General features: G+C 45.2%; 2 protein-coding genes across 3 annotated transcripts in view; both read left to right on the top strand.

The window, feature by feature from the left end:
• Positions 1-6,560, top strand: part of LOC139054092 (lens fiber major intrinsic protein-like) — a 43,944-nt gene extending 37,384 nt beyond the window's left edge. For both annotated transcript variants that reach the window (XM_070530621.1, XM_070530619.1), the window contains one exon: positions 892-6,560. In XM_070530621.1, coding sequence (XP_070386722.1) covers positions 892-1,107 — 216 coding nt within the window. In that variant the 3' untranslated portion in view covers positions 1,108-6,560. The remainder of the gene's footprint in view (positions 1-891) is intronic.
• A 13,346-nt stretch (positions 6,561-19,906) lies between these two features.
• LOC139054091 (dynein light chain roadblock-type 2-like) overlaps positions 19,907-23,379 on the top strand; it is a 5,292-nt gene continuing 1,819 nt past the window's right edge. The window contains exons 1-2 of the mRNA XM_070530618.1: positions 19,907-20,037; positions 20,448-20,523. Of these exons, the coding sequence (XP_070386719.1) occupies positions 20,032-20,037; positions 20,448-20,523 (82 nt within the window). The 5' untranslated portion in view covers positions 19,907-20,031. The remainder of the gene's footprint in view (positions 20,038-20,447; positions 20,524-23,379) is intronic.

Here is a 23,379-nt window from a genome sequence, read left to right as displayed (position 1 = left end):
TCGGGGTACACCTGCCAACATCTATATTCTATAGACTGCTCTACTCCCTAGCATGAAGACAAATATATATATATATATATACGCCGGCTAAACCCACGGCCTTTCTATTTAAATGCTCTCTCTAGCTCTCTCTCGTACGGTGCTGAGATTTGAGATTATTATAAGATGTATGGCTATTCAAGGACGTTGTGTGGTTCTTTAGATCATGTGAGGTCATTCCTGTATGAACGTTTACAAGGCTCTACATTTCTGTCAAATAAAACAAACATGTCTACGCGTATTCGCCCAATGGTAAGACGTTTGGAAAAGGAGCTGATATTGGCGTGCACGATATGTCTTCTCTGATGCGAGAACGGAAGGGGCGAGGATGTTGATCATGCTGCTCCAGGTTTACTACCCTACACTGTAAGAAGCGGGGGGGGGGGGGATTTTTTTAGTATATAATTCGTATAAGAACACCCTCGTTGGAAAGAAAAACAGGGCTCGCCGTCACCTGTTATCACAGAGCTTTGCGAAGCCAATACGACGAAATTCGCACGGCGTTTCTCTTTTTCGACCTGAGAGTTATTTGTCATTGACCAGACGACGTGTCTAATGTGTTTTCGGTATCACGATTGACCCCGTGCACCTGTCCTTACGAACAATTTGTACGACACTCGATCCGTAGTCGCAGAGCTTATTGGCCGGGGTTCTGGCCTTCACCACTCATGAGAGCGATTGGTGTGCTAGCGAAACGATCGTCGCAGTGATGGCCAGCTGCGGACTTAATTAGCCTCGCTTCGAACCTTCTTTTTTCCTTCTCCCCCGCGCAGGTGGTAACTTATCTACTTAATGAATAATTTTCGTCATCTCCTAAGCGCGTGTACTAACGGCGAATTTGCGGCCCCGCAGGTCTACTGGGCGGGACCCATGCTGGGAGGCCTCATGGCAGGCTTCACCCACGAGTACACGCGGGGTGCCAGGCTGGGCCGGGAGCCGGCGCACAGCCTGCGGCCCTCGCCGCCCGCGGGCCAGCCGGCCAGGAGCAACCACGTCAAGCGCGACATCAGCGGGCTCAGCAACGACACCGAGCTCACGCTCACGTCCAACAACGACTGCCGCGTCTGACGCGAGTGGTCCGGCGGAACAGGCGGTGCTCTGTCGAGGACGACACGCGGTCGCGGTTTCGCCGGCGCCGAGGGACTGCGCTTGCGTCGCGCCCGCCGCTCGAATCCTGCAGCGCCCGGAGTGCGAGTTCGACAGGTGTGCTCGAAGTGGTGCTGCCTGACCGCAAAGGTGGCTTCCCCGCATTGTCGACCGAGCTCGGTTGAGGTTCAGCCTAAAGTGGGACCCCAACGTACGCGGAAATCACTGCGAGCGATTCTTCATTATCTTTTCCCCTCATTGTTTATCCGTTCTGTAACGTGCACGTGATCACGGCGGGGAAGCAGCAGGATTACCTTTCTTACGTGGGAGAACCACCTTGCTACGTAATGCATGTGCGTCTTTAGCATTTTGGGCATCGCGGTCAAATAAGTTCTACCTGTACAAGAAGTGTTCCCTAGCTGCGCATGTCCCAGTAACAATCCCCGTGCTGAAAAGCGCTGGTTCTTTGCGGGCCCAATTTGACATGTTTCTATTTCCAGTGACATTCGGTTCAGGAGCACCGATAGCCTATTTGAATGAATCCAATTGAAATATGGGCTTTTACGTGCCAAATCCACGATTTGGTTAATGAGTCATGCCGTATTGGAGGACCCCGGATTAATTTTGACCACTTGGGGATCTTTAACGTGCCTCCGCTGCACGGGACACGGGCGTTTTTGCATTTCGCCCCGGTCGAAATGAGGCCGCCGTGGCCGAGGTTCGTTCCCGTGACCTCGTGCTTAGCAGCGCAACACCATAGCCGCTAAGCCACCACGGCGGGTTAAAGCGTATTTCGTCGGCCGAAAGTGGCACCAGTGGCATTCTCGGCAGCATTGTAGCGGGCAATTCTTCTTTATTATTTTTTTTACTATACTAACCGCCTGTCGCGAACGATAGACCGTACAATCTTGCTGACACGCGATTTAAAGTCAATGTGTACTACTTCGCATGCTGTCAACTGGAACGTTAAAAGCAGCATTCACGTAACTGACCATAACTTAGTCTTGCGCATTGAGCAATGTGTTACTGGCTCTAAACGTTGTAGCTCGGGATAGGAAGACTCTTTAAAAGAAAGAAAGAAAGAAAGAAAGAAAGAAAGAAAGAAAGACCCGCCATGTGGAAAATGCCGGCATTATTTACACTAGCCTTCGCATGCGCACTTTTAACGGCCCGTAAAAGGGATCTTGCATACATCATCGCAAACGTGAGATCACGGACACGCAAGGCACTGGGAACTTGCCGCTGTTACGGCTGTGGGGCCAGGGGTGCGCACCAAGGGGAGACATTTCTTTTTAATTCGAAAGCTTGCCCTTAGGCATAATACAAAGCATGTTAAAAGTACACAAACAGATTTGACTCGAGCAAAAAAATCTAGAAGTGAACGATGATGTGGTCCATGAATCCAACGTTCAAGGTCGGGTGGGCGGCCAGGCCGAGGCCTGTTGCCCGGAGGTGGCGGAGACGGCTTAGATGAAGTCCTGGGCACGGCCATAGTAGGGGCGTGACTGTCACATTTTGGATTTTTGTGTCACAAAATGGGCACGATGCTCCGTAAGGTCCATGGTACTGTTGTGGCCAGATAGCGGTCACACACGGGGTGAGCGCGGCCCCGACACGCAGCCAAGGGGAGACACTTGTATGCTCGGTGTTCCTAACTTCGTACTCCTCAAGGGTAGCAAATTACTGGCCGACCTCAAGCTTAACAGAACGTTTTGAGCAGATCGGACGGCCACATCTACGACTAAAGAGCCACTGCCTACTCGGCTACGCCAGCCCCTCAAAGGCAGCCAAGCCGCTACAGCATGGCGATATAGGCTAGGAAACAGCACCCGAATACCCACCAGTTCCCTCGATGAACTTCATCGCCTGCCCTTGTTTCATATGTTGTATAGTTGGGAGGCAGTATATAAGAACGTCGGCTGGTGTGGGCAAAAAGGAAATGTTACAGAAATGCACAGACACATCAAAACGGGCGCAACGTTACAATCGTCCTATTTTCAGTCACTCCTTACTGTTTCCAAGTACTGTATAGAAGGCAGTCTCTGAATATACCAGGGACGCTCACTACAATGGACCTTGACCTCTTGTTGGAAGCGTGTGATCTTCAAATTTTATCACTCAACAACGGGGGTGACACACTTCGAGCGTGCCCTACCTAGATACAAAGTGGTGCTTCGCGGAGACGTTAGTTAGGAGAGTACGACACGCTCGCTGTATACAGAGTATATGTATATGCCCAATCGGCCTGCCTTCAGCCCAATAGCACAGAAACCTTTTGCGCCATCTTCGGCGTCCCCACCCCACCCGCCATGCTCACTTAATATACAGGGGTGCCTCCCCTCTCGGGATACTGGGGCGCATAAAGCATGCACCAGTCAGATTTTTTATGCGTAGCGATTGTTTCCCTTTCTTCCTTAGCGTCATGCTTTCAAATGCTGTTTGTCTTAATACCAGAAGTATGGAAGAAATAAAACTAGTGTGAGTTGGACAGAAAGTACGTGCACGCAGTTTTGCACACAAAAAAGAAGCATTAAAAAAGTATTTTACTCAAAGCATATCCGCTATGATCCGTTGCCCCGAGATGCTGCGTTGGAAATCATGTATATATGTACTAAGCAAAGTGCAGAAATGGAGCACCTTCGTCAGTTTCTCTTAGCTCAACGCAGAAAAAATATATATTTCCGAAATATTCGTAAAGATAGTTTGATAAAAGGTGAAGTGCACAATACCTGTCCAATAACAAAAAATACTGCTTGCGTGCGTACAGACAAAAGCACCGGCAGAATCATCAAGTAGACACCGCCAAAACGCCAGCCATGTGCATGTCTTCTCAAGCGCCGCCATATAGCGTGTTATCATCTCTATTGTTTGTTTAAGGATTCAAATAATCACAAACTCGGTGTCTTGTTGTCAAAGGAACACTCTTTATCGTCGCTTTAGCCTTATGCCTGATAAAAGTGGAGGTCATCAGTTGAGTCGGCTGATTATCAAGCTCGAGGCGACAGCGCGCAGACGACGCGTGCTGCTGTCGCCCCGTTCTCCGGTTTCCTTGGACCTTCGCTGCGCAATATTTTCGCGCCGCTACTTTCAGCCACGCTTCTGAGCCGATGAATAGAGCTCAAATAGAAATAGAAAGCAAAGAAGAAAACCGTGATTGTGGTCCACCACTTGAAATAAAGAAGACTCCAAAGCTTATAACTATAGCTAAGCTATATCATAAGAAGCCAACAAACACTGACACCAAGGGCAACATAGGGGAAATTACTTGTGCTTGATAAACGAAATAAAGAAACGATAAATTAATGGAAATTAAAGTGGATGAAAAAACAACTTGCCGCAGATGGGAACCGAACCCACAAGCTCCGCATTTCGCGTGCGATGTTCTACCAATTGAGCTACCGCGGAGCTGTTTTCCCATCCACTTTCTTGGGTATTTACGTGTCCTATAGTAAAACCCTGGGAGTGTTAGCCAGCGCCACCACTCACAGACCTTGGCGGCGGACGTGGAACGTCATTTTGCCGCAGGCGTCACGAGAACGTGGTCTTTTTGAGTGAAGGCAGCTGGTCGTTAAACCCACATATGCTACCTGAAGGCATCAATGTTGCCGGATTCGATGCGAGATGCGAAGGTTGTGGGTTCGGTTCCCATCTGCGGCAAGTTGTTTTTAGTAAAATAAAATAATAGTTAAATAATAATAGTAATGGTAAAAATAATAGTAAAAAAACGTGAGCAAAACATAACCCATGACCAATGGTACACAGTACTTTGCACACAACAAAGCACCAAACAACACGATTTAAGGTGCAGAGGATAAAGCCCACATTTCAGTACTACGCAGCAATGTATACTATAGTGATCTGTGTTATATATACAAAACAGCTAGCGAGCATACGAGAACATCAGAAAGATTACAAATAATCCAGAAAATAAAATTTTTATTGCGTCCTGAACGTGAGCAGAGATGAAGATTGTTTTATGATGTCGATTAGCGAAGACTGAATCTTCAGTAAATTATAAAGCTGCCAAATTAATAGCTCAGTATCCTAATCTGTTCTTGCTTGTATTTAAAAACCACGTTTGCTTCCAACAGAATGTGTAGGTACAGCGGTGTATTTAGAAAAAGCAAGTTTTCACGATCCCCTTTAGCTATAGAAGGCGACTTACGTCAAACTTTGATTGACATAAGTCTGTCTCTTACCTGTTCCCCCTTTTTCGTGTCCCGTACCTTGCGCCAGAAACAACATGTTTAGCAAGCATAGATGCTATGCACTTTGTGTTGTCTTATTTGTCTTACATTTATTACGTACTTTGTCCTATGCAAATTATTTCCGCCTATTCCAGAAATGCACTTGATGAGGAAGCACAGCGTTGTATATCACGGGCAATTTTTTGAATCTATTCAATGTAAACAAAAAACTGGTGGTACTGCGGTTCATAGGTGTTCCGAACGGTTAGTTTGTAGAAAACCATCAGTCGATAAACATCAGTTGACAAAAAGTGGAAGGCCATAGTTCCACAGGCTGTGTGCACAGAAATTTATAGACTTTCTATAGACTTTCTAAAAAAAAAACGTTTGGCAGGGGCTATCTCTGAGACATCGTGCCATTACGCACATTACGCCGCCCAGCAAAGACCTGTGGCAGGTGTGCCTCGGACTGACGAAGTGAGTGCCGAATGCTCAAGTTCGGTCTCTAGGCACCTCCACCGAAATGGCACCGGCGCCGATGGTCCGCATTAGTTTATTTTTATGCTCTAGACGATGATATCAGCGCGGCGGATTTTCGTAAGCATGCTACAGTGTAAACAACGAGAGAGGAAGCAAAAGACATAACAATCAGGTGATTAAGAGCGAGGAAAATGTCTGTTATTTCCGTTTGCCGTAGCGCGAAGAAACACTGTGTTAGTGCAACGCAGTGCAACCCATCCTGTTCTTTGTTTGTGCTTTGTTTTTTACCTGAAAAGCAGAAAAAAAAAAGAACCTCGTATTCTCTTTCTCTCTCTCCGCCTCCGACACAGTTCCTTATTTTAAGTGTTCCCTCGGAAACTGTGCCCTAGCTTCGGCTAACGCGCTTCCTCATGTTGGGGCGTAGACGCTGTATTCCGCCTATGCCGCGAAACCGGCAGGGCCATGTATACTTCTGCCACACGATCACGTTGGGCGACGCCCAAAAGTACAGTTGTACATATTTCACCGGAGTGTCAAGGCCTACAAAGCACAGAGAAAAAAATGTTATACGCGAGAGTTTTACCCTCCGGTCTTTAATGTCACAAGGATGTAATTATGCACGTTTCTCGCACGAAAATGCAAACGCAGTGAGCAGAAGTGTATGTGTACATACAAAGACGAAGGCTGGCGGACAGTTCTGTATATTTACGTCGATGCAGTTGACCAGTTTTTTTTATAGAGTCACGACAATAAAGTATTTCACCCTTATATGTCTCGTCTCCGTGCCCGTGTGTGGTTCCTGAGGGAGCGGCACTGGGCTCTGTCATAAACGCCACACTGTCATAAAACACTACAGAATTTGCGGCACTCCCCGAACTCTCACCTACTCCGGCCTTCTAAGAGCATGTATACCTTAACGCCATTATAGAGCTTAATAATCAGTGAGAGCATAGCGAGAAATCTTAAATGACACCATGTTGTATACAGCAGTCGCAGTACTCCATACTTGCACGAATACTAATCCGTATCTGCGACCTTTGACCACCTTTCACCGTGGTATTACACGACGATGTCCACCAAAGAGACCAAGCTTCACCATCCTGTTCATCCGGTTCCGGCATCTGGGATGACCGCATATCTGTATAGGGGTCGCTGCGTGATCTACAAGGATGCGGTAGTTAACCAGAAGAGGACGCATAGCTCTCCAAAGCCCGACACATCTTCGAATCCATGCTGATCGCAGGTCTTCAGCACACTTTCCAGAAGTGTTATGGAGTTTTAGAAATAGCGCACCCCCACGCTCTGCTCGCGCTCCTTTGTACGCCGGCCAGCGGTTCGCATTCCCTGAATTTGCGTGCGCAAAACCTGAAACGGTGTGGTTGAAGTGTGGTTGCAGCTGTCGTCAACCAGACTAACGGCAGCGAGGTCCCATCGTTACTGACCAATGCAGTTGCGCAACTCAGCTTTGCGAATAGATTCATATATATATATATATATATATATATATATATATATATATATATATATATATATATATATATATATATATATATATATATATATATATATATATATATATATATATATATATATATATATATATATATATATATATATATATATATATATATCACCACTTGTAACCTTACCTATTCCTCTTCCTTCTGATCCTGCTCTATCCCGGCCCACTGCCCAAACGCTTATCCACTGACGCGTGCTCAGTCCTCCCGTTTGCTTTTTCTTTTCTCGGGAGGATGAAGACTCTCAGGATGTGCTGCCATCCTCCGAAGCCATTTTTCCCCTGACTCCTATTTTAAAAGTTCCCTAGATGTCTCTAGATATTTGTTTCCGTTATGAAAATAGGCTGGAAATTTTAGCGTTTAAATTTATTTCTAAGCTCTCTTCAAAATATTTGCAAAGAAGTGGCTCCTCTCAAGCTGAAATGATGTTTCACAACGCCCAAGCGTAAGCTCATCGCGTCAGAAAATATGGCCGAGAAAAAAAAAAAAGAACGAGCGGCATGACAGTGTGATTATCCGGAGACCAGAATATACGCTTGGGGCAGAAGCTGCAATAATCAGATAAAGTATTCCTGCAGAGCAAAGAGAACGCACATTAGACAAGGCTGCAGGAGGCGCACGTGCGCGACGTTCTGCACGCACAAGTCGTTCAAACGCCATCGCTATACTCGCCTCAACGGGCGATCAACAGCGCTGCCCATACGCGTCGGCTGATAGCGTTACTTTTTTTAAAGGTTATTTGTCCTGCCTGCTTACAGGAACGGCTTAATGTCCCTCAAAGACATTCCTTAAAGAAATACTTCGGTTTTGTGTTCAGCGTCTGTAACCACATTTCGCCCAGGTCGTGTGCGTCATTTGTGCCAGAACAACACAGCCTGCTTATTGAAACCATATTCATAAAAAAATTATGGGGTTTTACGTGCCAAAACCACTTTCTGATTACGAGGCACGCCGTAGTGGAGGACTCCGAAAATTTCGACCACCTGTGGTTCTTTGACGTGCACCTAAATCTATGTACACGGGTGTTTTCGCCCCCATCGAAATGCAGCCGCCGAAGCCGGGATTCGATCCCGCGACCTCGTGCTCAGCAGAAACCATATTCATAGAGGAAGACGGCAGCATGCAGGTTTGTACGTTGCTCTACATGCAACAAGTTTCGACAGAAACAAAATGCCAAGATTGACACGGAACCTTATTCGAATTGTAAGGCGATGGGCCACTTGACGACACCAATGTAAAATATGTGCAACAAGTTTCTCGCATACCGTGCACTGACCACCAAGCTTACACGCTTACACGTCATTTGCAGCGATGCACGCATATACGAAGCCTTTTTTTTTTTTTTGCTCCATACCAAGGCTCGCTAGTACACGTCACTTCTATAGGACTCTGTCCAAGGTTGCTTTGTCCATGGGCGGTTAAGCATGCACTGTATTAGTGCACTAACATTAGTACGCGAGTGCACAGTCGGCCCCTCAACCACCTTGTGCTCGTGGCGATAGGACGTATATGTGCCCGCTTACCCAGACAATCATTGACACAATCATCAGTGACCCATACAATCATCGTAGGTGGGTTCTGCCGGAAAATATTCTTCACTTAATGTCTGAGCGCAAGACTTCTCTAGACTTAAACAAATGTGCTTTTTTTTTTTTTACAAAGCCTCATAGCTTTGGATCTAAGGAAATTTCCCTAGGGTTCGCAGCACTGCTCTCAGAAGACCTCGAGACGGGGCGGCCTTTGCATCTGCTGTCGCTTGAACCTGGATTTTGACAATGACAATGATGTTTATTTGCATCAGTACATGACGCGAGGGGCATGCAGAAAAAGCTGCCACATGGACAGCTTGTCCATGTGGCTATGCGATGACCATGTCCAATGTCCGAAATGCTCCTGCGCCTGCGTAAGGTGCGCATATCGTTTGTTTCGGACTGCCCTGTGACAAAGTAACCGCTCAGTACTGGTGATATGTCGTCGTATGTGTTTTAAATAACATCTTCTGTGTCAAATAAACTTGCACTCGCCTAAGGAATCTTAGGCGAGTGCCAGTTTATTTGACATTGTATCGTCCTCGCCTGACGAGTTTTCGTCGAACTTTGGCCTAAATAACGTCTTCTGTTCGGTTTTTACGAAAGTGTCCAATGACAAAACACCGCATTTTAAATGATTTGAATATGCAGTCATGACACAGATAATTTTGAACCTAACGGTATCGCGAAAGTCATTGATGCAATCCCACTATATCTTATTCAGCCGGCGCAGAGCGCATTAACTTAAAGAAAGATTTGAAAAGCCACCACAAATTTGTCAAGCGCAATTGTGCCTCAGCTTTTCCAGCAATCCCTTTCATCTGGAGTGATTCGTTCATAGTGGGATATAGGTCACGTCGCCCCCATCCCCCCCAAGAAGCGAACAATACAACCAATACCAATTACCACCCAATTTCCATAACTTCCGTCAGTTAAAAAAATTATGTAATACATTATATACCCTTTCATCGCCAAAATTTTAGTTAGTGATCGATGCTTTCAACCTAATTAGCATGGGTTACGTCTCTTGTGAAACTCAGCTCACCCTTTCATGCGCGACATAAGCTCAAGTTTGGTTACTAGCACACCAGTATAGATTCTCTGTTCCTAGACTTTGAAAAAAAAAAGCTTTTGATAAAGTCTCACGCATTCGTCTATTCTTGAAGTTTTCCCACTTAAACCTAAATACTCCCGTGCTCATTCGAATAAATGCTTTTCTGACCGGTCGCCGGAAGTTGCAACAATTGCAACAATTATTGTTTATCTCCATCCTCCGGCTTCTTCAGGTTTTCCCCCATTCAGTTACCATTCTAGGCCCTCTCCTCTTTATGATTTATATAAATGATGTAGCTAACTACACTCGGTCCCACATCAAAAAGTCATCCGCACTGTTTGAAGATGACTGTGTCTTCTATCGTCCTTTATATAGGACTTCCGATTCACTAATCCTGCAAACCGATTAAAACTTCCTGAAATATTGGTGAGCAAAACGTGAACAAGGTGAATGCAGGAGCCAACGTTTCGACAAGTGGACTTGGCTTCACGTTTCGACAAGTGGACTTTGTCTTCTTCGAAGAAGACAAGTCCACTTGTCGAAACGTTGGCTCCTGCATTCACCTTGTTCACGTTTTGTTCATCGTCTTGAATTTCCCTCTCCCGTATACCTCGTCTTTTCCCTGAAATATTGGTGTGATTCATGGCTAATGTCCCTCAATGTCCCTGAGGTGGGCGACTATAAACATTCTCGAGTAAGAATCAAATAGCGATAGTATAAGCATCTAAGATCGAATGGAATACTGAAACGCAAACGCATATATTTACAGCATGGGCATTTATTTCGGTGTGATTAGGTAACACGCCGTTACTGAGTAGTGCAATAAAATACAGCTAACTATCGGGGACAATTGGGATCACTTTTCAACACAAGATCACAAATTGCCCTTAAACAAAACTGCACGAATAACATATCAACAACTTTAGAGCCTGGTTGCAAATAAGCTCTTCAGCAAAGAATGGTTGCTGTATGATCAGCTTTCCAAAAAAGCTAAATAACTGGTTGCAGAAAGAAAATGTGGGGAAAAAAGCTGCTGAAGTACTTGTGTGTGGCATGCACACATGTAAAAGGACCCGTTTCAAGGAACACATCACAGGCTGTCGCTCAAAAATAAAATCGCTACAACATTATATTGACAAAGCACTAAATGACAGACTACAAGCAAAATCGCAGGCTGTCATGTAGACTTTCCCCGCGAAACCGAAAACAAAGCTTGCATTACCCTTTTTATTTTTTTGCATTGCTTCGAAAAAAAAAGTTTCTTTGTCTCACTTCTCAGAATTTGTCGATACGGTTAGTTTCAAATATTCTAAAATACCCGATAGTTTCTTTTCGAATACAAATACAAATTGTTGGTGCGTAGTATTCGGTTCGTACTCAACCCCCCCCCCCTTCCGCACTATCAAAAGTGTGGGGTGGGGGGAGGAAACTATGTCATTGGCCCGTCCCCGTTTGAAAGCCGGCACTGTCGGATGGCCAGTCCAACAAACAAGCTGAGGCCAAGTTTTCTTTTAGAATAGGGACTGCATAAGTAATGCTTTTTTATCTCCTGCTTGGGAGGCGAGGATTGTCATTCATGCCTCGTCCGCGATGTGCCTTAATTTCAAGCATGCCAGCATTGCCGGGAGGCCCTGCAGGTGAACGGTTTCCGCCAAAACAAGTTTCCGCTTGTGCCGCTTGCATCATCCGGAGTTCCTCGGGGCCGTCTAACCATCTTTAAAAACACAAAAGGAGCATTATATATATTGTGTAGTTCTCACCCGTGCTCCTGGGACAAAGGAACGACTACACAGTAGGGCAAACAATCGCAAGGGCATTTATTGCACCTTTCATAGATCAATGCCTGCTAGCCGAGTTGCTATCCACAAAACATGCCGATGGGCGCGCGACAAATCTAGGAAGTCCGACTCACCGCGACCGGATAACGAGCGAATATGTTCGCCCCACGCTGGACACCAACGCCTGGTCGTTCGCGCGTGCGGTCACGCGAACGGTGGCGCGTTCGAACGAGGCCTCGCGAGACGGTCTCGCAGAAGCATGGATCAGCGCAGGCGCGGAACGTCCGCGCCGCTTTCCGAACCCGAACTAAAGAGGAAGAGCCTTCTCCTTTTCGCGCCCAAGTAACCCCACTGTTAGGTGGCGTTACCAGAGCCCCACTGGCGCCATCTCTCGCAATGCGTTTCAACCACACCGACTGCCGCGGGCACCAAGACACGCGGCGAAGCCGGATTACAGAAGGCGGCAGCTATGCGGGAAAACAACATATCAAGGGACGCGTGAGAGTCGCGCATCCCCACAATATATATATATATATATATATATATAGGTTGTTTTAGCGCACGATTTCAAAATGAATGCACAATCTACTAACACAAATTCACCAACTAATTAAGTTTTTAACTAATTACCTTAAGGGCCGTATTGCTATTTAGGAATTCTAGCCGTGGACTTCGCAAAGAATTGGAAAGAATTCTTGGAAAGAATTCTCAGGATGTCACCAGTTTCGAGATATTAATTCCCAAACTTTGCGGAGAAATGCATTGGCGTTCCAGCTACTTTAACAAAACGTCGTTTGATGCAGAGAAGGACAAAATTAAGTGTCCCTTTGCTCGTTACACTCTAAGAAAAGTTTACGCCCTTTGAGTCGTATCTTGCCACACAACAATAAACGTCATCTGTCTTGTCCGCATTTCCTTTCGTTAACGCTGCGAGCCCGGTACTTCCCAGTAACCATGGAGGAAGAAAACTCAGGAGAGGCCCTGACGTCACTCTTTGTGAAGCTAAAGTGAAGCCGGAAGTTGGCGTCGCTCATGGCATTGCTCCGCCTATCGGGCCAGCTCTCCTCTCTTGTTTACATCTCTCGCGAAACCACGCCGCGCGGCGCGCAATCGGCCTGCTCGGACGTGCGCGATCTGCAGCAACACTAAACAATCGCGATGTCACATTGCATTACAGTTGCCGAATTCATGTTAAAAGAAGTTCATAATGAACTTCGCAAATTGGTCCGTGAGGCCGAATCGGCTGCTTTTACCGGATTTTATGAAAACAAACATGCCTTATAAGGCCAGCCAACTGAACTGTTCTCATCAACCGCATGGTATATCGGCCGCTGCCCAGTTCATGAGTGTTTTTTAAAAAAAAAAGGTCAGCTTTATCGCTGCCTTCTACTTGCTTTTCTTTGCTTGGGATTCCTGGGACTCTCGGACGGTCTTGCGAGCTGTACGTCTGGCGATACGAAAAAAATTTACGCATTCTCACTACACTACAAGAACGCACTGGAGACACGTACGACGCACCGACCCATTTGCGATCCATTTGGAGTTTATGAGTACAAACACATTCTCGCTTGAGGAATCGTCGTGCTTTATTGACCAAAATTCGGGTGGCCGCGCATCACTACGACAGCGCGTCGGCGAGGAGGCAGAATGTCACTTCTGACTCCGCGTATAGATTGATTGACTGCGGCCTGAGGTGCCTCTTCCCACGGTAAGTGAAGCATCACGGAACCAAAGTTTTGTGATAGCCGGCGCACGGTGCAGAACAGTACGCGCGTAGAACCGGCCTACATGCGACCATGGAACAGCCGTTTGATGTGTTCGCAGGCGTACGTTCTGTAGAGCCTAGCCGACTCTTGCAGCGCATCCGCTAACCTTCACTTCCCTGCTCTTCTCGCGCGCACGGATAGGATACGCCATGCGGTAGGGGAGGATTGGTTCCTTAAGTCAAAGCCAGTCGCTTCTTTCCGATCTTGCAGGATGAAGCGTCGGCTGGCCGGCGCACGGTGCCGAGGGCAGCAAAATGCGCATATTCTGCGTAACGCTCTATCAGCACGTGTATTGAAGTTCACCTGTGCAGGTGTGCATGAACCTCGAACGCGCTCTGCCTAAAAGACTTCGTGCTGTCGCGAGTACTGCGAGGAACAAGCAACAGTTAAGCAACATGTGTTTTAATATGCGCAAAAGCAAGTTGTTACTGAACACGAACTATGCATTTATAACGTACGTTTTACGCGCCGCAAATGCACCATATGCGCTGTCAAAAGCAGGAATCACTGACCTGCAAGGCGTTCATTGTACAGATTCTGAAACGCATAGGTTTCCGTCTGCGATGGCACGTTAGCATGATTCCCCCAAGGAGGGCAAAATTTCCCGTGGATATAATTCCTTCGTCCGTTGCCATTGCCGCGGCGCTGTGCATTGCCTACAGCGTTGCATGCGCGTTCATTTCACGAACTTTAGTTCCTCCTGTCCCACCTGGCCACAGCAACATCCGGGAGAGCATGGTCCAGATAACGCAGCGCAACAAAACACGGAGACCAACGTAAACCTGCCTGCACGGCGCCTTTGCCACGGTACGAAACCTACGGAGCAACACGTGTGAGCGCACAGAACCATAACAAAGCCGCCATTATGGCCCAAAAGGCGTGGCCGCTACAGCAAAAGAAATAAAAAGAAACAGCAAAAAAGAGGAGAACCGACTACGTCATTTCCTCCACACTTTTCTCCTGCGCGCGTAGGGGGTAGGGCCTCTCCTCCCAGTAGCGCGTTATCAGCATGACATAGCATTGCCGACAGGAAAGTAGCGGGCGCGGCGTTTTCAAGACACGAAACGCAAGCCTAGAATTAACGAGCAGGATAAGTCGTGCGTCTATCTGTACTAGTATGCGAAAGAAAAACAGTGCCATCATTGCACTGACTTGTCATCGCTGCGCGATTTTAGTCCCTAGTTCCTATAGCAAAACAAATCAGCAATAAAGCGACCGTAACGGTGTAGTAGATCCATTAACTTCCTGTTGGTCATTTTTTCAATTTGATTTTCTTATTATCACAGAATGATCAACCACTTGATCAAAATGATGACCTCCCGCTTCAAGGCTGAAGTATTGTGGCCCACTTCTACCGGTGTCGCTCAGATGTCAAGCTAGAGTACATCGACAAATGGGAACGGCTCACCGGCGGCGGTGTCGATTCCTCAGCAAATCGACGGCTGTGGGATTCATGGTTACACTGTCCAGTGTGCTGCCCATGCTCGAATATTTGACCAAGGAACTCCAGTTCCGCTACTTGATGACAGCGCATTTAAGAGCAAGCTTTAGCTCGGGTGATCCTATATAAATACATGTAAAAGGAGAATTCGTTTTTCTCGGCAACCACTGCACCGAATTTGACGAGATTTGTTGTATTTAAAAGAAAAACTTAAGATCTAGTGACTGTTCGTTTCGAATTCTTGAGTTAGTTCGTCAATTGTTTATTAAAAATTGGCAAAACCAAAAATTTTCAGAGAATGAAACTATCAAGTTTACAACTCTGTAACTCAACAACAAAAAATGATGTCACAATTCTGTGAATTGCATCTAATAGTACATCTAAAGCGGATAAAATAGACATGTTACAAATGAATATAAAAAAAAATTCAGTAATAGGGAAATACACCTTTTGCAGAACTCTTGTAACCAACGTAACAAATTTACACAAGATGTAAAATGACACAACGAATTTGACCGCTTTCAATGATCTAATGGATGCCGTTTACAAAACCGCGATATCTCTTCTTGCTGTAAAGACATCAACTTGTAAGCTTCGTGCTTTTATTTATTTTTTTTTTCGAACGGTCGAATACTTGAAAATCTTTTTAACAAAATTCAGGCCGTAAATCGAAATTCCGCTTCCAACAGTCACTAGAATTTAATTTTCTCTCTCAAATCCAACAAATTTCATTAAAATAGGTCCAGGGGTTATTTGAGAAAAACGTTTTTGCGTTTTACACGTATTTGAATAGGCCGCGTCGGAGTCGGGCCCGAGCTAAAAGGTTCCTCTTAAAGGGACACTAAAGTGAAAAATGATTTCTTATGCGTCAGTAAATTACCATTTTACAACACCAAAAACACCACTCTTACAACGATAAGACGTTTGGTAAGCCAGAAAATGCGCAAGAACGAAATACGGGTGGCTACGCCTACTTAAGTTCCCGCACCTGGTGGCTGTGATGTCTTGAAATATCATGGCATCTTCTAGGGCCTACTAATTATATATAGCGGTACAGACGGACTACATTGTGTTCTAAATGAACCAAATATTAAACATGGCAAGTTTCGGGAACCTTTACTCAGCCAACGCGGCCGAAATGCGAAAACATACTTTGGAATCCCTGACGTCACGCTGACGTACCGGCGCTGGGGTTTGGACGCGAAATTCAAATACTGATACTTGGACCTTCATTTTCTCATGTAATAATCAAACTATTTTTTTAAATGACTGCCTGCAGGGTTCTCAAACAATGCTTCATTAGTCTAAACTGATTTATTGTTTCGCTTTAGTGTCCCTTTAAGTCAATATCCTATTGAGAACTTGTTTGGCATTGTGCGCCAATCAGCTGCATGGTTGCAATGACCACCCAACTCCGGAGCAGGTCTTAATGACAGTCGACTTCTTATGCTTGTACAGCTTAGCAAAACTGGTGACAGAAGCTAATGTTGAGCCCACTGTACTGACGGCGCTCCTAGATACCGGTGCCGCCAGTTCATCCCACTCAAAAGGTTTGTAAGCAACTCTTAATGAATATATTTCACAAGGGAACCTTGACGAGCTAGAAATAGCTGTGAGCTAAAAACCCAGTGCATTTCCCGTCGAGCATACTAGTTTAGCGAAGAAAACCAGTGATGCGCGCCTTGTTCGTCACATAGCAGGCTATGTCGCAAGAAAGCACATGGAAAAAAATTCAGCCTGTGAGGCGTACGGGCTGCGCGCTGCTACGTCACAAGGCGAAACACATCCGTCCTCAGAATTTCGAGCGTCATGCGACAAGGTAGGATTGCTCTATTCCTCTAAGGAACTTTTTGAATTTGTAAACTGTTCGGAGGACGGAGGAGCTTCAGTTCAAATCAGCTTCATGAAAACAGCATTTTCGGTGTGTTGTCACTCGTCAGGACAGTGCCTCCTTTGTGGTTAGGGTTGAGGAAAAGACTCTTGATTGCATTGAGCACACAGAAACAGCCAAAGCTAACATAGTAAAATTCTATGTTGTTACGCGGTTGCACTTTCTTATTACAGGCGTTAACAGAGAGGCGCAGAATGGCGCAGCTTTTAAAAGTCGGAAGATGCATGTGATTAAAAAAATTAAATTATGGGGTTTTGCATGCCAAAACCACTTTCTGATTATGAGGCACGCCGTAGTGGAGGACTCCGGAAATTTAGACCACCTGGGGTTCTTTAACGTGCGCCTAAATGCGGCCGCCGTGGCCGGGATTCGATCCCGCGACCTCGTGCTCAGCAGCCCAACACCGTAGCCACTGAGCAACCACGGCGGGTTGCATGTGATTGCCATGGCTTTGAAATGCGTGCATATTTGTGATTCAGCTTTTTCTGGGCGTCGTACTGCAGTATACTAATATGAAATGCATATATATATATATATATATATATATATATATATATATATATATATATATATATATATATAATAGCTATTTTTGCCTGCTAGGGATATTATTTCAGCGAGCGAGAGTTTTATGTGCAGTAATCACTAATGTGTGTTCCACTTCTTCCACTTCTTCAATTAGTGCATTTACAATGTTTGACATTTTTTCTACAACATATATGTGGTGAATATATATATATATATATATATATATATATATATATATATATATATATATATATATATATATATATATATATATATATATCGGGCGACCACGTTTCGCCGCCTAACAAATGTTATCGCACAGCGCGGGACGCGCCTGCATGTATCCGAAGTTTCTGGAAAGTTATCGATGCTTCTATCCGCTTTCCGTTGTCGCCGCACCTTGTGTTATCTGATTCCATCGCCTGACGCGAATGGTGTAGAACTTTGTGGAAGACACGCGGGTCCCAACGATTAGTCGGGAACATTCGACGATCGATGTATAAAAGCCGACGCGCTTGACCCGTTGATCAGATTTCCGACGATCGCCGACCGTGTTTGCCGCTATCGTTGTGCTGTAAGTGTAGCCTGTCTTGTGGGCACAGGTTCGCCCAATAAAGGTTAGTTTTGTCGTTCACAGTATTGCCACTGTGTTCTTCAACGTCACCACCACGTGACAATACACACACACACACACACACACACACACACACACACACACACATATATATATATATATATATATATATATATATATATATATATATATATATATATATATATATATATATATATATATATATATATATATATATATTCACGACATAAATGCATGTCTATGCACCCTTTGTTATACCTGAAGTGATTTGGTCATTCTTCGCGCCACGCAGTTAATAAGCCTGGTTTATTTCACTCTAATGTTGTTTTTTTCGATCATTGTCCCTGATCAATATTCCACCAGAAGAAGCGCGCGTAAGACGACACGATATCAATAAAATTTTCTTGCGTAGCTTCATGTTGCAGATAGGCGGCTTATTTCGTGTTGCTTAATTTTGGAAGACAGAGTTAAAACAGCAGTTCTCCTGGATAAAACTACATTTCGTACTGGCCGATAAGAGCCATGGGCGCACCAAAGCAAATAAAAACATTTAAAAAAAATACAGTGCGTATACTTTCTGCGAGAAAAAGCCAGCGTCCGCGCAACGAGCTCGACAGCAAGATTGAAGACGCCACGTTGCATAACCCATGCCTCAGATATGTATACGTAGCAAAAAGGTCTCAATATGAATTTGCAGTTAAGATGAAGTACCATTCTAAGAGCGTACGCGCGCAATCGGTCTCGACGCCCGCAGCGAAATTACGTTGAATATGCCACGAAGCGCATCTATTGTCCCTAGAATAGCGCCTCTCCGCCCCAATCCAGTTAATGCATTAAATCCAGTTCGTTCGCAGCGTCCTCGCACAATTTTTCCACACGTGGAACATACAAGTGGAACATACACGTGGAGCATCAGCGGGAGAGCGCCGTTCGGGCCACTCAACCTTTGTCTTGTACACTCTACCTTGAATCACAGTGTATTTTTTTTATCATCATCAGCAGCAGCCTGGCTACGCCCACTGCAGAGCAAAGGCCTCTCCCATACATCTCCAACTACCCCGGTCATGTGCTAATTGTGGCCATGTTGTCCCTGCAAACTTCTTAATCTCATCCGTCCACTTAACTTTCTGCCGCCCCCTGCTACGCTTCCATTCTCTTGAAATCCAGTCCGTAACCCTTAATGACCACCGGTTACCTTCCCTCCTCATTACATGCCCTGCCCATGCCCATTTCTTTTTTTTTATTTCAACTAAGATGTCATTAACTCGCGTTTTTTCCCTCACTCAGTCTTATCTCTTTTCTGTTGAGGGATAATGGCAACCTGCTGTTCATGATCTGAGAATGCCTGCCAAACGCACCCCAGCCCATTCTTATTATTCTGATTATTTCAGCGTCATTATCCGGATCCGCGGTCACTACCTGCCTTTTTTTTCATACCGTGCCTTGAATCATGCCTTGAATGCGCCCCATGAGAATTGCCCTGAGCGATTCATAATAACTGATCTCAAAGGCCATGCTTTCTCACACCGCTAGCGCCAGAGGCACCGTTTATAGAAGCTTTATAAACGGTGGCCAGAGGCAGCCAGAAGTGACCACCTTGTTTCAAGCATCACTCGTTGCGAAAGGCACAGATGAAGGCAAGCTCGCAATTTTTTCTCGACAAGCCAGGCAAGTGACAGTGCCAAGTGAACGATTGAACAACTTGGACCATAAATGTCGATATTACTGCGAGATTTCAGCAAGAATAGAGTAGTGGGAAGCGCAAGATCTTTTTGTTTTCTAAAAAATTAATAGAAAACGCACATCCCTGTAAACTATGTCTACAATAAGGTACTATCGTAGCCAATCGTATTACCTGCAATCGTTTTTTAATAGAAAACGCACATCCCTGTAAACTATGTCTACAATAAGGTACTATCGTAGCCAATCGTATTACCTGCAATCGTTTTCGGTGCACGCAGTCATAAAAAGCATAGCCTTCGAGACTGGTTTTTTTGTTACTCGAAGGAAGCCGTCGCTAGTGGCTGGGCGCGGATTGTGCTGCTGGTCATCAAATTTGATCCAATCCGAGTCGGTTTCGGCAGCCACCATAGCGTCGGGAGTGATCGAAGCTGAGGGGTGCGTAACTGAAAGTGCGATGACGGTAAGCGCAAGTTTTACAGTGTTGAAGAAACGCATAATGGTTCATGCTGATGCTCGTGTGTGTAAACTGTTGCCGATGTGGCATTCGTCATTTATTTTCCCGCGTGTACCTGTGTTGTGGTGAAAACATTGAGGTATCTGGAAGTGCCTTTGCGTCAAACCACTTGTCGCAGTTGTTTAGTCGGTTAAAGTGTGCTTTCGAAGACTGGCGTCCTGCGAGATTGCCTGTATATGCCATATCTTAAGTTGTCTCTAGCAGTCCAGCCAGATTTTGTGCTCGTAGTGGGCATCTGGGTGGAACACTGTTGCCCGGCGACTTAGTATGTTCACGTGCCCGTTCCTGTGTGGTGGCCTTCTCTTATGTGTAAAGAATGAAATATTTAAGCTATGCTCTGCTTTCTTGCACTTTAGTCCGAAGTCGAAGAGATATTCAAGAAGCTGAAAGACCAGGAGGGAGTCGTTGGAGTAGTGGTTACGACATCTGAAGGTTAGTACCAGAGATTGCTTGCCGGTGGCAGCCGCGCTTAATATTAGACCTTTTTGTGTATTCGGGTGTGTGAGTCGTTTAACAGTAACCGCATTACGAGCTTACGTAGGCACGGTTAGAGCTGTTGCGTTTTTTTTCTTCACCTTCAGAACATCTATGTCCGACATTTGGAGCATGTAGTTACTTGCACATTTTTTTGCCTAGACGTACCTTCCAGCTTTTTTTTTTTTTTACTGCTGTTCTTTTTTTTTTGCCTTTATCTAACCAGACACGAGCCAGTGAAATAGGTAGATGCGGGCCCTTGTACAAGCAAGGCCCTGTTCGTGGAGTCATGTACTTATGCCAACGATTACATGTTTGACATGGTTAAACCTCGTCATGCGTGTCATTAAATCAGTGATATACAGGTTTCACAGTCCATGACTATAGTTATGAAATTGATGAAGCAGTGTACTTAAAACTGACACGTTCACGCACACATGAAAAAGGGCATACACAGGCACTGGTTATTGATGAAGCAGTGCACTTAAAACAGACACGTTCAGATACACAGACACTGGTATCATGGCTTACCAACTAGCCCGTCAGTATCTATCAAACTATTGTCATGACTGCAGAATTGGCGGTTGAACATGTTCAGTCAGTTTCAGTGATTGTTTCTAGGACTTTAATCCTGTGTAAAAAATGGGGGTTCCCATTCTATACTACATATATTAGTCTCCTTGACCATGGCACTTGCCACATTGTCAATAAGTTTTAAACTTTATGGAGGATATTGATTGTGCTGTCTCAACAGTGACATGAGTACAGCAGTAGACATTGTTGCCTTTATGTCTGCATTGACCAACACATTAGTTCATGCACTTCAGTGCAGAAGTGTACTTTAGTCAACTGCATGGACTCTTTATTCTCGTGCACACAACTCGAACGGCTAAGGAAAAAACATTTTACTGTATTTTACAATGAACGCATTCCCTTCCATCCCAGTCTGCTTTTAGGAGATAACCCACTAGTAGAAACTTCATCTGTTTTTAGTTTTTTGAAAGACGCAGCGATCCTAAACGAAATATAATGTATCACAGAACTACTTATTCTAAAAATTATTACCCGGTTTTTCACGCATCTTATGATGCACCTCACCCATTTTCTCAGTTCTGAGAAGAAGGCTGAGGTCTTCATTTGGTTCATTGGGCTCCTCAGAGGCCTTGTCCGGACAAGGACCTCGCTGAGGATACCCAATTTTTGAAATAAGTTATACCATGTGTTTGGCGCATGATAGCCTAAGTTGCTTATGCGCCATAAAACCCAATACAATACAATACAATATGCATGGACTCTGCCACAAAATACTCCATGGCAGCTGAGTAGCCTGTAATGCGTGTCATTGACACATGCATGTATTGGACTACTGTGATCATGCTATTTTGCATAGATACATGAAATCACAAAGTTTCTGGAAACGTCACATCCACCTGTGATATAACTTCCCTTTTGCTTTCCAACACTGTGTAATGGCATGGATAATTGGAGAGTACTGGGAGAGGTCTTTATCTTGCAATGGACATAAATAAGCTGATGACTGTGTAATTAAAAAAAGAAATGTGAGCATTACATTCAAAATAATGCTTGGAAGACCACATTTATTCAAGTTCTAATAGTCGTTCTTTTGTTAGTCATCATATCCCCAGAAGTCGTGACGTTTTTGTATGAGAATTCATTATTCTTCTTGCATTTGTTTCACATTGATCCTTACATACTGTGTGCATTACTGTATGTCCTTTAAGCAAATGTGAGTGGCATTATTTTTAGGCCATTACTAGGGCCAATTTTATACAATTTTTTTATGCACGCACAATTATGTGGAACCCCTCATCTCTTGTTCACGAAAAGTGTTCTCTGTCCTGTTCTTTCCAGCCGATTGTTCAGGTACATCAGAGCTGTTCAGGGACAATATTGTGCAGCTACAACTTTTACGACACATGTAGGTGCAAAATTTGTATAGCAGTTATGCGTCAAGTTTCACATATGCTTGTGTATATTGCAACTATATGACAACATACAGTTTTTGTTAGTAGGAAAGCCTTTTACTTCTTTCATTTACTCTTGTTTGAGCTGAGCACTGATAGGGACACAAATGTTGATTGATTGAGTAAACAAACATTTATGGAAGCGGTTGTTGCATTTGTACTAGCCAGCTTTGTCAGTTCAGGAAGCCGTGGTTGTCCGTTGCTCTCGCCGTCCTGCTGGTCAGCCAAAGCTAGACTTTCAGGGCCAGGTTGGACAGTAGGGCTAGCCAGGGTGCTAGGGGTGATGGTAGAGGCCACGAAGCTGGTCTGGGCATGTGCACCATGTGTCAGAGAGTATTCGGCTTATCTTGACAGTATTGACAATGCTGCTAGTAGACTTGGGGATGTATTGCATGTACTAGAGTATCGTGCTGGTACATGTTGGTCTGTAAGCACTACCAGATGGTGGCCTGTTCGCTGTCGAGCTATTCCTTCTCATGGTGTTCCAGGAAGCCTTGGTATGTGTTGGGTATTGCCTCTGTGTCCTCGATTGCCGGGGCTGGACAGGCGGTGGTAGGGGGTGCCCGCAAGCTGCAGCGTGCGCCACTTGCTTCCCCTTTACTGCCGCCTGTCCTGGCGTCCAGACGATGTGGGTGTCTTATAGTGGTTAGTGATGCGAGACGAGGCTTCTAGTGCAGCGCTGCTGACGATATCCTTTTGGTAATTGCGGCACGCTTGTTGCGAGTCCAACTATCGTGAGTGGTTCAGTGCTGGTGGCCAATGCCAGTGCTGTAACCAGCTCCTCCACTGCTGCGGAGGGTTCGGGTAGATGCTGTTCTGATCTCTGCCG

The sequence above is a fragment of the Dermacentor albipictus genome, chromosome 1 (assembly GCF_038994185.2).
Source record: "Dermacentor albipictus isolate Rhodes 1998 colony chromosome 1, USDA_Dalb.pri_finalv2, whole genome shotgun sequence".
In the NCBI taxonomy this organism is placed as follows: Eukaryota; Metazoa; Arthropoda; class Arachnida; order Ixodida; family Ixodidae; genus Dermacentor; species Dermacentor albipictus.
The sequence above is the reverse complement of the archived record's forward strand: the minus strand, read 5'-3'. Positions and strand labels throughout refer to the sequence as shown.